The sequence below is a fragment of the Corylus avellana genome, chromosome 5 (assembly GCF_965113065.1).
Source record: "Corylus avellana chromosome 5, dhCorAvel1.hap1.2, whole genome shotgun sequence".
NCBI lineage: Eukaryota > Viridiplantae > Streptophyta > Magnoliopsida > Fagales > Betulaceae > Corylus > Corylus avellana.
In genome coordinates, this window is record NC_142494.1 from 24,632,106 (window position 1) to 24,647,886 (window position 15,781).

At 34.4% G+C, this 15,781-nt stretch overlaps 1 protein-coding gene and 1 pseudogene across 1 annotated transcript; both read left to right on the forward strand.

Moving 5' to 3' along the window:
* The first annotated feature begins 2,928 nt into the window (after positions 1-2,928).
* LOC148585957 (LEAF RUST 10 DISEASE-RESISTANCE LOCUS RECEPTOR-LIKE PROTEIN KINASE-like 2.4) lies at positions 2,929-9,232 on the forward strand. The gene is made up of 3 exons (XM_088516229.1): positions 2,929-3,703; positions 7,778-7,819; positions 7,987-9,232. The coding sequence occupies exons 1-3, from the start codon at positions 3,013-3,015 to the stop codon at positions 9,099-9,101; spliced, it is 1,848 nt and encodes a 615-aa protein (XP_088372355.1). The 5' UTR covers positions 2,929-3,012; the 3' UTR covers positions 9,102-9,232.
* A 1,687-nt stretch (positions 9,233-10,919) lies between these two features.
* Positions 10,920-11,822, forward strand: LOC148585958 (LEAF RUST 10 DISEASE-RESISTANCE LOCUS RECEPTOR-LIKE PROTEIN KINASE-like 2.7; annotated as a pseudogene).
* The last annotated feature ends 3,959 nt before the right edge of the window (positions 11,823-15,781 follow it).

Below are 15,781 nucleotides of genomic sequence, written 5' to 3' on the forward strand. Positions count from 1 at the left end.
TCTCTTTCAGTTTTCCGCCTTGTTTTTTTTTTTTTTTTAACTCTATGTTGTTCGGTTTTGTTGCTCATGTGTGTGCTTAGGGGAAAAAAAAAAAAATTCTTTGTGAAACATATTTAGTTTTCCAGTTATTCAAAATTTTCTCAGTCACTTTCAGAAAGCACTCTGAATCCCAATTTTTATTTTTATTTTATTTATTTATTTTTATTATTATTTTTTTTTATGATCTATTCTGTTAAAATATTCATTCTCATATTTTTCTTTTCTTTTTCTCTCTCTCTACTCCACCGATGACTTCACCATAGCCACCTTGGTGAAGCTGCGTGTGCGTGTGGAAATGGTGGTCGAGGTCTTGGTGGTGATTGTGCAAATAATAATAATAATAATAATAATTATGGAGATAATTTTAGGGTGTGATCAAATTTTAAAGAAAAAGAAGGTTTAAAGAACAGGATGCGAATGCTCTTCATCACCACAAAAAAATAATTTTTTTCTTACTGGAGTTTTCTGACGTGTCAGGGTATCTGACACGTCAAAAAACTTTTTTGACGTGGCATTTTTGACATGTGTTGAATGTTAGGTACATAGGAGTCAGCAAATTTTTTTTTGACGTGTTACTATTTAGCACGTCAGAAAATTTAAAAATTAATTAAAAAAAAAGTATTTTTTTTTTTAAAAAAATTTCTAGAATTTTTTTTTTCAATTTAAAATTTAAAATTATTATTATTTTTTTGTAATTTCTCTGCACGGCAGAGAAAGTGGTGTAGAGAAAGGGAGATTGAGAGGGGAGAGAGAGAGTGTGGGGAAATAAATGAAGAGGAAAAGAATAAGAAGAGGAAAAAAAGTTAAGGGAAAATAAGAAGAGGGAAAAAGTTTAAAATCCTACTTATTTTTTTGTGACACGTCAATATTTAGTTGGACACGTCAGAATTTTCTGACGTACTATTTTCAACACGTCAGAAAATTTTGACGTGTTATTTTTTGTTATGTCAGAAAATGGTGATGTGGCAAAAAACATGTACTATTTGCCACGTCAGAAAATGGTAATTTTTTTTGTAGTGCATCCATTTAGTTTTTTCTTTTGAACTTTTCTCTTTTCAAAAAGAAACAAGAAAAAATAAATAAATAAATAAAGGTGACATTTTTTGGTGTTCAATTGTTTATTATTCATAAATGAAAAAAGTTTTGCAAGATCGATTGTGTTTAAAAAAATAAAAATAAAAACAAAAAAAAGACACGAAAAGTAGAAAACAGGAAAATAGATTGTATTCGAAATTTTGGTGTTTAAATAATTTTTTTTTTTAATCAGCAATACAAAGTTTTACTAAAAGGTTGTTTAATTAATCAAGACGTGTTGGTTGCTATTATGGCTTACAATTAGAAGAAGGTTGAATATCAAGACAAATTGTTATTATTAATTTACTAGTATACTTTAGGAGATGAAATGTATTTTTTTTAAGGTTGGGTGTACGCTGTATGGCATGAGAGAAACGCTAAAAAAAAAAAAAAAGTTAATTCATTTAGAGCTTATTTGTGATTGCGTTGGAGAAATAAAGATTTTAAGTCAAAAAGAGCTTTTGGGCAAAAGTTTCATTTTTAAGCTTTTGTCAAAAGTGTGTTTCGGCAATTTTTAGGTTTTTTAGACCCTTAAAAAGTCTTTTTAATTTTTTTTTACCAAACGAGTATTTTTTTTTCAAACGAACTTTTTGAATGTTAAAAACACTTTTAGGCCTCTCAAACGCAATCTCAAACTAGCCCTTAAGGATATCTATGATGTATTCTTCCGTTAATTGGTTTCTCAAAATTTTCTTTACTTACATAAAGTTTGAACTTAAAACCTTTATTTTATACCATGTTAAATAACTGTTTATGTCAAAATTTTAAGTTAGTATGAAATAATAAATATAATCATTTAATTAATATTATGATACTCAGCTATTAGATTGTTTTTGTTTTTACTAGAGTTAGATTAAAAAATTGGGAAAAACTAGTTGCATGAAGAAATGTGAGATAAGTTTGGTTAAGAAAGAACTCTAGCTTCTTCGTCATTAATGAAAGAAGATTTCTCCGATCAACAAGGATTTTTGGGAGAGCAAAGGCTGAGCTGTTGGGTAGGGTATGGGCTGATGAGAATTAAATGAATACGTATTCCCATCAAAACGATGCTGATTTTGTTTTATAAAATATCTTATTTCAAACCTTAGAGTATTTTCGACAATTCTCTTATAGCGAGTCTGTTCCTTAAGTTTAAGAAATATGTTCAAAAATCACAAAAAAATCTCATAGCAGACTCCTTAAATGAACCTTAAACATTAAGATTACTACAGTGGAACCCAATATACCACTATTGCAATCTTTAAGATTATTAAAAAAATATATATATGATTCTCCCTTTTCTCTCCTTTCATGTCTCACAATTCTTTCTCATCTCTCCTCTCATATATATATATATATATATATATGTGATATAGGGAAAATTAAGGGAAATTATTAGGATGTATTTTGACATAGGAAGTAAAAAGTAGTTTAAATCCTTAAATGTAGAGAAAATGACGAGGAAGCTGCTGGGAATTATACCATATATTCATGTCCGGTTTAGCACATTTTTATTTTATTTTAATTAATTTAGCTATTTATTTTTTAAAAGTAGACTATCCACAAATATTATTTCTACAGGATTTCTTTCTTTTTCTTTTTATTCATGTTTTTGAAAAATTTGTTATGTTATGTTTATTTTTTTATTTTTTTATTTTTTAAGAATGTTTCATTCAAATTATCTCTTCTCAATGGCCATATAAATTATTCTCTAATTAATCATGTATTTAAGTTCAACCCGGGTCTTGGTCGACAAAGTGGTTGGGCATCATAGATTAAGTCAACAAGACTTCCAAAGTCTTCCACCAATTGTCATCTTCCCCACTAGTACTGCTCGATAATCACTCATATCTGTTTCCTGTATTTTCCTTTATACAAAAGATAATTATCCTACCCAACCTTAATTATTCCTCTCAGGAAATGGATTCCTGGCTTCTCTCGCCGTCTCCTTTTCTTATTTCTTTCTATTTCTTATTCTTTGTAACTTTCGTCGGGATTCCAGGATCTCTATGCGATGATGATGATGTGGACCCATCAAGCTGTAGCAAACTGTTCAACTGCGGAGGGATCAATAACGTCGGGTTTCCTTTCTGGGAAGATACCCGACCCAGTAATTGTGGGTCTCCTGGATTGAAGCTTCACTGCGAGGGAAGTGTTACTACCATAGAGATTATGAACGTGACATACCGCGTGCTAGAGGTCGATCTCAAAACCCAAATACTCAAAATTTCACGAGAGGATTTCTCGACTGGAATTTGTTCGCCGGAATTATTGAATACCACTCTCGACCCCAACCTGTTTGATTTTCACCCCGGTTACCAGAATATTACATTAGCCTACGGTTGTCCCTCTTCTTGGTTACCTTATCCACACCCTGGACACTTCACTTGCCCCACAAGTGGGGAAGTGCACGTGGAGCTGGGAGCTCATGGGCCTAAGGAATGTAATGGAAGCGTGGTTGTCCCAGTTCCTAATCCTCTCCGCCCAGATGCATTCATTTCGTCGGAAATATTGGAGCAAGTCATTAGAGAAGGATTCGATGTGGAATGGAAGGTGGATGCTGCAGCGTTCGCGTGTCCAACATGCAATATTTCCTCACCATCAAAATCAGGTACGTGTTAGATCATACTTATTTTAAAAGTTTAAATTGATTAAAAAAAAAACGTAAATGTTGTTAAACCCAGCGAGTGACCTGAAACTGTTGTTAACTTTTGGTAAAACAAACCAGTTAAGCTAAGAAATAAGTAGCCACTACTGAGTACTGAGCTTTTCAATTAGGGGAGAATAATTAATTAATTAATTAGCGTTCCTTTAGCTTTTTGACTTACTGGGCTCCAAGTGGGACCAAAAATAAACAACAAAATTAGGTAGGCCTCTAATCTAATCTAATACGCGGTTTCCACTTTCCATATATGTTTCTAGCTACTATTTACTAAAAAATATTAATAGAATATACGAGAAATTTCATTGTATGAGTAGAAAGGATGAGTACAATCCTGAATATTTTACTTATGCACAAAGTAGTAATTAATTAACCATTGGATTTAACTTCAATGTGGATGGGCCTTAAAACCCAACTTTTGTAGCCCCGAATCAACAACTGTCACATAAGTAAAATGCACAAAATTATCTTACAGCTTAAAACACTAGATTTTTCCTTATTTATTCTTCTTTCCCATTTCTTCAGTCCTGCCGACAACCTCTCCCATTTCTTCTTTTTCCTTCTTCTTCTCATTTAACAGGGAAAGAGTGAACCTTCAATTTAACGGACATCTTCTCCGGCATTAGGGTGATAAAATTTCCTAAGGGTTAACATTTTACCTCTAGATTTGATATTTGAATCTAAAAACGAGTTTTAAGACATTAGAAATGATTTTTGAGGCATTAAAAACGGATTTTTGGCATTAGAAATGAGTTTTTCAGGCTGGGTTTTGTGGGTTTTTGGCGGGTTCTCATAGGTATGGCCATGGGTCGTCGAGTAGCTTGGATTTTTTTTTAATTTTTTTTTTATTATTATTATTATTATTTTCATTTTGATTCGGTGTTTTTGTTCTCAGTTTTATTTTTTACATTTTTCTTAAATAGATGAGGTGTCACAAGATGGTTGGATGTTGCAAAACACCACTTTTAAGGTTTGACCACATGATAAGGGCTCTCTTAACCATTATAAATTCATTACCGATCATTTTTCAGTTATTCAGTGAATGATAAATCATTACAAGAAAAGCAGATATAAAGATTCAATATTTAAAAATTGTATCGAAAATAATCCAAGAAGTGATAACAAGACCGAATATAATTTAAGCAGCATGAGCAAATCCAAAATCTTTGTAGCCAGTCAATCATCATTAGTTTCCAATCTAAAGCAAACGAAACTCTCTGTATAAATCAGCTGATAAAAATTTATAAGAAAAATATAGTTAATAGGAAATTAGATTATATTCACAGTGTTCTTCCTGACATAATCGCTAGTAAGCAGAAGTATTTTGTCTATAGGAGAATATGCGCCTATGCGGGAGAGGCCTGCAGGAGGTCATGTCTAGAGAATAATTTTTGTCAGGCCTTCATCTGTCATTTGTTAGGAATAATTAGTCAAAACTTAGGGGGCTCAATAGGATAAAGGAAAACTTGAGTAAATAAAAGGTGATGTTTTAAGGCATCTTTTTGGTGGACTTTTTCAAGAGCGGTAAGTTTCTAAGAAGCTATGGGGTATTTGTTTCCCAGTTCAAAAGTGTTTTGTCTCTTTATCAATTTTGTTGTAGGGGAGTTAAAAGAGATTCAATGATAATTTTAAAAATTGAGAGGATGAGAGAAGAACTGAAAGAAAAAATGAATCATTTCTCTCCTTTAAATAGCGGTCAAAAGAATCTCTCAATTTTCCAATTCATTGGAAAATCACAATTCAAAGATGTTGAATGAAATAGTACTTCGAACATAAGACTTCCAAATCGAAATAGAGCTCTCACCACGCCTTAGCGAAATTGGCAATAATTCCTTCGTTCACATAATTTTATATGATGAAGATGATGATGGGAGTCAGGAGAAAATTTGGTCCTTCCGTGTTTCACAAAAAGGATGTCAGTGCTCGGAGACTTTCAAGGGGTATGATGAAATTTTGAAGTAATTTTGAAATAAGGCTAAAGTCATTAATTATTCTCTAATTTCTATGATTAATTACCCCGTATATATATATATATATATATATATATATATATATATATATATTTGCGTATAAGGTACATGATCACATTGAATAGGTTTACAGATTTCAAAGCACGATAAAAGGAAAGGTCACACCATTATACTACTTTTGTTTGGTAGGTGGGACTTAAATGTTACTAAAATGCAGTCCGGGCCCTGCGATTATGTAGGTGGAATTAATTGGATTGACGGATTAAATGGAAGATGGATGCCACGTCATGTAATTGCACCTGGGTCCGACCAGGCCAGATCAAATTGGGTTCGACCAGCTGAGCAGCCTAGGTTAGGTTGGGTTAGGCCAGCTAACAGCGGGCTGGCTTGGTGGTTTGTTGAGAATGAGCAGGTTAATCGGACCGAAGAAGGCATTTTCTAGTAAATGTCTTGTGATACCCCTAGTTTATTTTTTCAATGGAAGATTATTTTTGCTGAGCAATTTAATTGGAGGAGTTGGATGAAGAACCGATTGAAGTCAGAGAAATGGAAAGGCAGTCTGTCCATACTTGAAGTGAAAAGATTCGTGTGTTTAGTCAAACAATAGCTTATCCCATTTAAGAAAATCGTCCTCCATACACAGAAATGCGATTCACCATTTGGCTTTCAAGTCAATACATTCCAAAGTCTGAAGTCTTCTTCTTTAATCACTGGCCTTAATATTGTTTTCTCATCGAGTGATGTCACATAATTATATTTGCCGTTGTTTCCTTGAGACAGTCTCAAATACCTCACCTATTCTTCATTTCATCCATCACTTTGATCTCTTTCCCAGAAATGGATTCCTGGCTTTCCTTCTTCGATTATGTTGTTGGTTTTCGTCGAGGTTCCGGTGTGTTTATGCTCCTATGATTGGTATACAAGTTGTAGCAACCAGTTTGACTGCGGGAGCATCACTGACTTGGGTTATCCATTCTGGGGTGATGGCCGACCCAAGCCTGCGGCAATCCAGATTCAAAGCTCGATTGTGCGAAAAATATCACTAGCATCGAAATTATGAACCTGGAATACCGCGTTTTGAGTGCCGATGCTGGCGTCAAAACCCTCAAAATTGTGAGGGAGGATTTCTTGGATGGAATTTGTTCACCAGTTTGGGAGAACACCGCCCTCGATCCAGAGCTTTTTGAATATGGCCCTAGCCACTTTAGCATTACGTTACTCTATGGTTGCCCTTCTTTTCGCAATTATCCACCAATATCCTTTTGCTCCGTTGATGGGACCGCTAATAAAGGCGTTTACATACAAGACCCTACCGTCCCTGTGGTTTGTACAAAAAGCGCCATTGTTCCTATTCTAGCAACTCTTTATCAAGATATAGGTAATTGGTCAAGAATTGAAGACATCATAATTGGTTTGTACAAAATTTGCACTTTTTCAAATAAGCATTTTCTAGTCAACTTATAGAAATTGCAGATTTTTTCATGATTTTAAAATTTGCGTTTTTAAAATCGCAACCTCAAACACTCTAAAATTGCGATTTGGTTTAAAAACACAAATTATTTTTTTTAAAAATGCACTCTCAAACGAACCCTAAAAAATATTAATAGAACATACGACGAGAAATTCACTGTATGAGAGATGAATCATTTTATAAAAAGTAACAGCCTTTATAATTTTATTAGTGAATTATTTTTTAATTATTCATTGAACGATAAATCACTAAAAGTAAGGCAGGTAAATGATTTAAATAACGAAAGATTCAATATTTAAAATTGTTTCTAAAATAACCCCAAAACTGGAAACAATTCCAAAATCTTGCAGACGTACAGGCCAATAATTAGTCTCTAACCTATGGCGAATGAACTTTTATATATAAATCAGTTGATAAAAGAGTTGAAAAGATTCTATTGAATGTGTGGCTTAAGTTACAAAGGTGTGAGGTGATATTAGCTAGTATAAGAAAAATACAGTAAGTAGGAAATTAGATAATATTAACAATAGAGACATGTTGCAGTTTTTTTAGTTGTAACATTGTTTTGTGTTCTTGTTGCAGAACAATCTCCGAAGCGCAATTGGCAGCTTATAACGGCAATTGGTATGATGATCAATATAAGATAAAAGATATTATAATGAAAAGAAATTTATCTTTTTGTAAGTTTTAAAAGAATGTACGTGTCATGTCTACAATATATTGTTTGTTAATTTTTCTTCCTTTTTTCTGCCCGATTGAAGTAAGCGACCTAAAACATTCTTCGTGTGTAGGCATTTGCACAGGGATTGCGGTGGTCGCAGTGATCTCTTTCGTGATTATCTATAGCTTTAAGAGAGGACACTTTTCAAGTAATTCAATGGTTGGGTGGAAAAAAGATGCAAAGAATGATCACTTCAAGACTGAGGAAATCATCAAGAGTTATGGATTGATGGCCCCAAAGCGGTACACTTACTCAAATTTGAAGAAACTAACCAACTCTTTCAAAGAAAAAGTAGGACAAGGAGGATATGGTGCCGTGTACAAAGGGAAGCTACCTGATGGGCGTATGGTGGCAGTGAAAATGCTGAACGCGTCCAAAGGTAATGGAGAAGAATTTATCAATGAAGTGGCTAGCATCAGTAGAACATCACATGTTAATATAGTCAATCTTCTAGGTTTTTGCTATGAGAGGTCTAAAAGTGCTCTAATCTATGAATTCATGCCTAATGGATCTCTTGATAGGTTTATATATGATAAAGGATCCTCAATTACATTAAATAGCAAGACAATGTTCCAAATTGCAATTGGCATTGCTCGAGGACTAGAATACTTGCACCGTGGTTGCAACACAAGGATTTTACATTTTGACATAAAACCACACAATATACTTTTGGATGAAGATTTGCACCCAAAAATCTCTGATTTTGGCCTTTCTAAACTATGCAAAACAAAAGAGAGTATTGTGTCAATGACTGGCATGAGAGGGACTGCAGGATATATTGCACCAGAAGTCTTTAGTCGGTATTTTGGTGGGGTCTCTCATAAATCTGATGTCTATAGCTACGGAATGTTAGTTCTAGAAATGGTTGGAGCAAGAAAAGAATTTGATAGTGGACTCTCTCAAACCAGCGAAACATATTTTCCAGATGGGATTTATAACAAACTTGAACAAGGTGAGAGTTTTGGAACTTTGGAAGATATAACAACGGATAAAGAAGACACAATAAAAAAGATGATAATGGTGAGTTTATGGTGCACTCAAACCATTCCTTCAGATCGGCCATCAATGGGTAAGGTGATAGAGATGTTAGATGGTAGCCTTCAATGCTTACAATTTCCACCAAAGCCTGTCTTGCATTCAGATGTAAAGTTGCCTCAAGATTCTTCTACAACTTCAGTCACATGATTCAATTGTATTATAATATTAAAAAAATTTAAATAAATGGGTAGCTATGAACTGTACTTGAAGAGTATTGCGAAAGCAAACTGTTTGGAATTAATAGATGGAGTCAAATTGATGAATGGCTAGAAGATCTTTGTGAACTTGCTAATCTTAGCTTGCTAGATTTTGAGCAGCACCAATTGATTTATGTATAATCTTGTTAGATGAGCTAGCTGCTTCTTCTCTATCTATTAATCGGAAGCATTTTCAACATTTCCTTTCTCCTCCCAACTGTTGTAGTTCCCCAAAGTGATGTTAAACCTCGTTAATCCCCATTCCCTTTTCTTTTCTCCCTTTCCCCTCCAAAGTCGCTGCATACTTTCATCATTGAGACCCATAAAACCATTTCCGTCACCGATCGCGACCTCACCAAACAGTCGTGCAATCTCTTCCCCAACCGTCAGACCATTACCATTCCCACCGGCCACCACCAGCACCCTTGAACTCCATCATCTCGAAGACCCACATCTTCATTTTCCAAATCTTCTTCAATATTCCTTCGCCTTTTTATCTCCCTCCTCCTATAACCCACTTCCCCTCCACCACCATTTTCACCGGAAACCTTTTCCACCCTCCTCCTTAACAACCTAAATCAACCACCAAAACCAACAAAGCCAAGCAAAACCCAGATAAGAAAACCCCCCCAAAAAATCATAGAATCAAAAGATAAACAGATTAAAGAAGATGCGCAAGCTCCAATCGACCAGCGAACTAAGAGAGAGAGGGAATGAGATCGATTGCTCGGTGTGGATTGGGAGAGAGAGCTGAAGGGGGAGAGTCTATGAGACAAGGGAGAAAGTTACATCGGATAGATCCAAAGACTTCATGAGCAGCATTGTCCCAAACAATTGTAAGAAAATTCCGATCCATAAATTCTTGGCCACGGATTTTTAGGCTTAGTGATGCGTCTAGGTTGAGTCCAAACATAGCATGGTTGCAAGTATTTGCGGTTGGGTCAAGTTCTTGAACCTGATTATGGAGGCCGCATTCGTGTTGAGAAATGATATACGCTCTCTCAAATACATGTTCTTTGGCGTTGCATTAAAAATCCTTGGTAGTGGGATTTTGGGAAGAGTCGTGTACTACACATCTACTGTTCTTGTTGGGTACAATCTTTGAGATGGGCTGAAAAGTCTAGGTCCTCAATCGGCCGAAATGAGTTTGAATTGGATCCACCAATAGGTCGTACTTTGGTTCGGAAAAGAAAAACTCAAAAATCGAGTCATGCATGTGAAAAATCCTAATAGATAACTAACTATAGTCTATAGATTAACAAAAATACTTTCCTCTAGTGCAAATATGTGATTTATTACCTTCTCTTATCGATTTTTTAAAAGCTGGTTCACGCATGACTCACCATTCAAAGTCAACAAAAGCAGTCAACGCAGTCCTTTACCCACTCTTCCAATGCTCCAAGTTCCAACCAACCCCTCATTTCCACTTCTCTCCGATGCCCCCAATCTCATTACTTCTAATCTGATCTCTCTCTCTCTCTCTGAAAATGAATCCCCATCTCTACAGTACAGACTGCAACATAAAGATGCCGTGTTGAACGGTCGTTATATTGGTCTTGGTCACCTAATTGTGATCTGACCGTCGGTTGTAAAGTTCCAAATAGAAGCATCTCTTTGAAAAATTTCACCCCCGACCCTAACTTCGTCAAGCCCACCAGCTCCATTATGATGCAATTCATAAGAATTGTTTAAAAGCCATTTCATCTTCCCCTTCTCCCTTTTCTAATCTCATCACTTGCAATCACTTTCTCTCTCGATCTCTTTCAACATGCATCCCATTCTCTTCCCAACCATCGCTCTGTCATTGGTGATAGCAGCATTATGCTTGATGCACTTCCCATCGTCTTCGTACGCAGATGATGAGCACGTAAACTGCAGCCAACCATTTGATTGTGCAGGTATTGAGGGCCTCAATTATCCTTTCTGGGGATCCAATAGGCCAAGCTATTGCGGCCACCCTGCTTTTGTGTTGTTAAACTGCAGCGATGATTCCCCACTCATCAAAATCACCTTCATTAATTACCGAGTCCTTCAAGTCGATAACTTATCGCGGACTCTCAAGGTTGCTAGAGAGGATTACTGAAACAACCAGCTTTGTCCTCCTACGATCGTTAATACGACCATCAATTTCACTGTCTTTGATTATGATTCAGCTTCAACCAACCTGACGCTCTACTAAGATTGCCCTGCTGCTTCTACTTCTTTTATAATTTCGTCGACCGATACTACTCAGTTTGATTGCTTCATAAACGGAAGCGATGCTAATCAAACTGCCAATTACTATTTTAATAGTGTCGTTTTAAACTCAATTGGTAGCTGATTGGGGGCATGCAAGTACAATGTTAAAGTTCCAATTCTACTAACAGCAGCTCAACCTGCGAGCGGCAATTCATCTACACTGGAAGAAGCTATCGATGGCGGCTTCATGTTGGGGTGGGATGCAAATAACAATTTGTGTGATGAATGTAAAGCAACCGGTGGGCAGTGTGGGTCCAGCACAGGCACCAGCGAATTCGCTTACCATTGTGCAAATGGAGCTTTGCCATCCACTTGTGTGTTAAGTAAGTACTTTGCTGTTTTTCCTTGCTTCATTTTTTGCATGTATATCGGTATCTCATTTTGCTTAAGCGTGGACACTTTGACAGAGAAAAAAGGTCCTCGATCAGCATAGTTTTTTCTGACTCGTTTAGGATAAATCATTTAGGAAAAACTCCAAACTTGCTTTCGGCCATATATGGCATCCATCCTGTAACATCCTCAGCCCGTTAAGGCTGAGTTTGCCACTTTTCTTCTTTTACAACAAAGTTCTTGCAAAGATCTATAAGGTCTATCAGAGTACTTGATTTTAAAGGATACGATAAATGTATAAAACATTATTCAAGAGATTTTATTACAAGCGAAATTAGAAAACATTAAATTTTAGTTGCGGAATATCATATTATTACAATCACTGATATGAAAAGACTTTGAAAATTAATACTTATTCCCATCCCCATTCCGGCCTCCTATTCCAGCGTCCTTTCTACCTGAAAACAAGAAATAAAACTGAATGAGCCCAAAAGGGGCCCTGCAAGTAAAATCCACAACCATAAATAGTTTTACTCATTGTTCTCAATTTTTGAAAATCGTTTTCACAAATAAATATACATCCAGTCATAATAATACATGTAAGTACGATTGCATATTCCGTAATATATACATACTATTACATCTAGTAATAGATCATCGTCATAAATCATCGTTATAAATCATCATAGTATATCATCATTGTAAATCATATTATCATTTTCTCATATTAGGGCCCATGTACACTATTACCCCTGTGCACGAGGGTTGCGGGTCCTTGTGACCATGGCACTGAGCTGTGGCCTCAGCCATGCCCGACCGTCAATTAACTCTTTTCTTGGTGCACTTAACGGTCATGTTGATGGAATACCACCTTCTGGCATAGCCTCCTTCAGTGGTTTCGCCTCCATCCCAGTATCGGTACCGAACTCCTCTCATCTTTACTTATCTTGGGGCCAAAAATATTCTCCTCCATACATGTGCCCTCATTTCATAACATTTAACTCATTTCTTGTACTTTTCTTTGTACTTCTTTTGATGCATCTTAGGGCAACATGTAGGAGGGTTTATCATCATTCTTCTTTCTTATAATCATCATCATTTCTTAACTTTCTTTTCTAAAAAATGGAAACTTTTCCAAATATAACTTGTTGTACTTAGAAAGTATTTAAAGAAATAGAAACTTTCTAAATAATTCTTTTAGAAATCCTTCATGCATGCAACATATCTCCATGACAGGTAAATAAAATAATTATTTACAATTTGATACAAGAATAAATAAATAGCATGACATGAAGTAATTTTAGAAGGGGTAGTGAATCTACTTACTTCTAGACTGAAGCTATGAGCAGTCTTTAAACTGCTAATTAATCATCTTGAAAAAAATATCTTATTGTTCCACTCTGTTTATTCACAACTAAATTAATAACAATTCACGAAAATCAATTAACTCCAGTCTACTCCTTTAGGGAAGTTAACCCATTAAAATAGAGAATCAACTCCCAATACTGATTCAAAATTCTCAAGAGTGAAACCACCCAATATCATCATGATTAAATCATAAAGGTTCTCATCTAAGGCCTATTACTCAACTTAAAATCAAATACCCATAGCTAAAGGAAGAAGAATTTTACCTTTGAAGAACCTATCTTTTTTATTCTGCGAATTTCTCTTTTGGTCATCCTTTAAATCTCTGTTTCTCCCCCTCAGCATCTCACCCGCTTTGTTTTTCTCATGCTACTCTGTCCATCTCTCACTCTATTGCAACATTCTTTCTCCCTCTGTCTTCTCCTTTTTACATCCGTAAAACTCCCTCTCTCTATCTTATTGTTTCTTCTTCTCCGTTAAGTAATAAGAAATGAGAGTAGGTGAAGTCAAGAAAATGAAAAGGAAAGTCCAAACCGTGTGGTAAGAGAAGGAAGGAAGAAGAATGTTAGGAGCAATGAGTGGTAATAAGTGGCATTGGGGAAAGTGGGGGAGGAGAGGGGTTAGTGTGCTGGTAGTAAAATAAGAAAGGAAGAAAGAAGGAAGAAAAGAAAGTGGGTAGGACCTCATAAAAAGAGAGAGAAAGTATAGTACAAAGCATTAGTCAATAATTCAAAGTAGGAGAATAAGTGGGTGTGGGGCTGCTGTGAAGAAAAATGGGGAAATGAGAAGAAAAAAAATAAGAATTAGGTGGGTTGGTCGGCAAAGATGTGGGGAAAAATAGTAAAAAAAATAATAATAAAAGAAAAGAGAAAGATAAGGTGATTATGAGCAAGTATTGTAGGTTAACTCGCATTTTAAAAATAATTTGTCTATTGTCCTCATTTAATCAATCACCAACTATTAAAATCATACTCCAAATTCTATAAATCGATCATCAATTATCATTTCTCTTAAATCACCCAATAAAATAATCAGATATAATCTCGAATCAATATCATATAATCTAATAAATTCCTCAAGAATAAATGTCATTACCTAATCATCATCAAATAAATATATCTAAAATAAGACTTTTAAAATCTGGGGCACTACACATCCAATACATGAACATGATAAATATATATATTAGAAACATGCAGATATTGGGTGATTTTTCGTTGATCAGTAATTGTTTTGAGGGAGCTAGGATCAATAGGAGACAAGCCCATGAGTCTTGGCATCAGAAAAATCTAGTATGGTCAACGATGGACTGGTTCTTGGATTTTCAATATGTCATTGATCGATGAATATTTAGGATTTTAATTCTGTTAAAGTAATGATTAAGTGATTAAATTTACTTCTTATTATTCACTTAATTTTTTGAAATAAGTAATAATTTAAGGCAACTACTTAGAAGTTAGATGGGGATCAAAGGCTATGGAACCAAGCCGGAGTTGATTCCTCTAATCATTTAATTTCTTAGAAAAGAAAGAAGCTGAATGTCCTACACCAAGCAAAAATATTGGACTAGAAACCATATTAAAAATAATAATAAAAAAGAGGCGAATTTCTTCAATGGCGTGTATCATGCACGGCATACTTTTTAAATTGATTTGTGTTAGGTAGATTGAATTCACACTGGCAACCAATGATCATACAGGTGCATGGTGACTAGCGTGGTCAACAGGGTCCAATGGGACCGGCAAAAGACAATTATTTATGGTTTTTGTTTTTTTTTTTTTTTTTTAAATTGTCTTTCTTGACTAGGAAACAATATAAAAGTAGAACAATAAAAAATAGGGGAGACTAGAATAGTGAGCCCATTGAGAGTAACAATATAATTAAAGAAGATAATTATACTAAATTTGAAAACAATTAATTTAAGTCTATTTTTATTTTCCTTTTCAATTTATTTATTGATTTTTGATTTGATTGATTGCATAACATTGGCCAAATTCGGTTAATGAAATATTTAGTTTAGTATATACTTAGAAAAATAAATATTCTTTAATCAAAAAGAGAGAGAGAGAGAGAGAGAGAGAGAGAGTCGTATTTTTCAAAAAACATATTCACATATTCGGAACCTGACAGTTGAGAGGGTGAAAAAGCAAATACAAAGATCAAAAATTAGAAAAAAAAAAACAAAAACAAAAAAAAAAACCAAAAAAAACAAAAAAAGAGGCCAAAAATAGAATTTATTTTATTTTTAAAAAAACCACTAATATTATTATATCCTTAGTGGGTTGATCAAGGCCTTTTCACCCCTGCAATGTTAGAGAACAAACAGTACTTGGGATTAGATTTATCACAAAATAAAAATAAAAATAAAAACTAATAAATAATAAAAACAGGCTTAGACTTTGTTGAAGTTAATATAGAAGAATGCATTTTAGGATAAGCATAAGGTTTTTTAGTAAGAATTTTGGCTTTAATTTTTAAAATAAACAATAATTTAACATATATATATATATATATGTTAAGAGATAGAGATTTTGAGTTTAGATATATGAGAAAGAGTATTTTCTTACTTAAAAGATTAAATTTATTTTTTTAAAAAAATATTACTAGAAATGATTGTATAAAAAAGAGAGTAAAGAGAAATTATTAGACAAAGAATATAGAAGCTTTAATCATAAAGCAGTGATGTTGGACTTCACG

What these genes read in the sequence shown, in the direction of transcription:
- LOC148585957 (XM_088516229.1), top strand. Translation starts at nt 3,013, where the DNA reads ATGGATTCCTGGCTTCTCTCGCCGTCTCCTTTTCTTATTTCTTTCTAT. An exon ending in TTCCTCACCATCAAAATCAG is followed by an intron (nt 3,704 to 7,777) that starts GTACGTGTTAGA and finishes TTCTTGTTGCAG; the next exon opens with AACAATCTCCGAAGCGCAAT. An exon ending in GCAGCTTATAACGGCAATTG is followed by an intron (nt 7,820 to 7,986) that starts GTATGATGATCA and finishes CTTCGTGTGTAG; the next exon opens with GCATTTGCACAGGGATTGCG.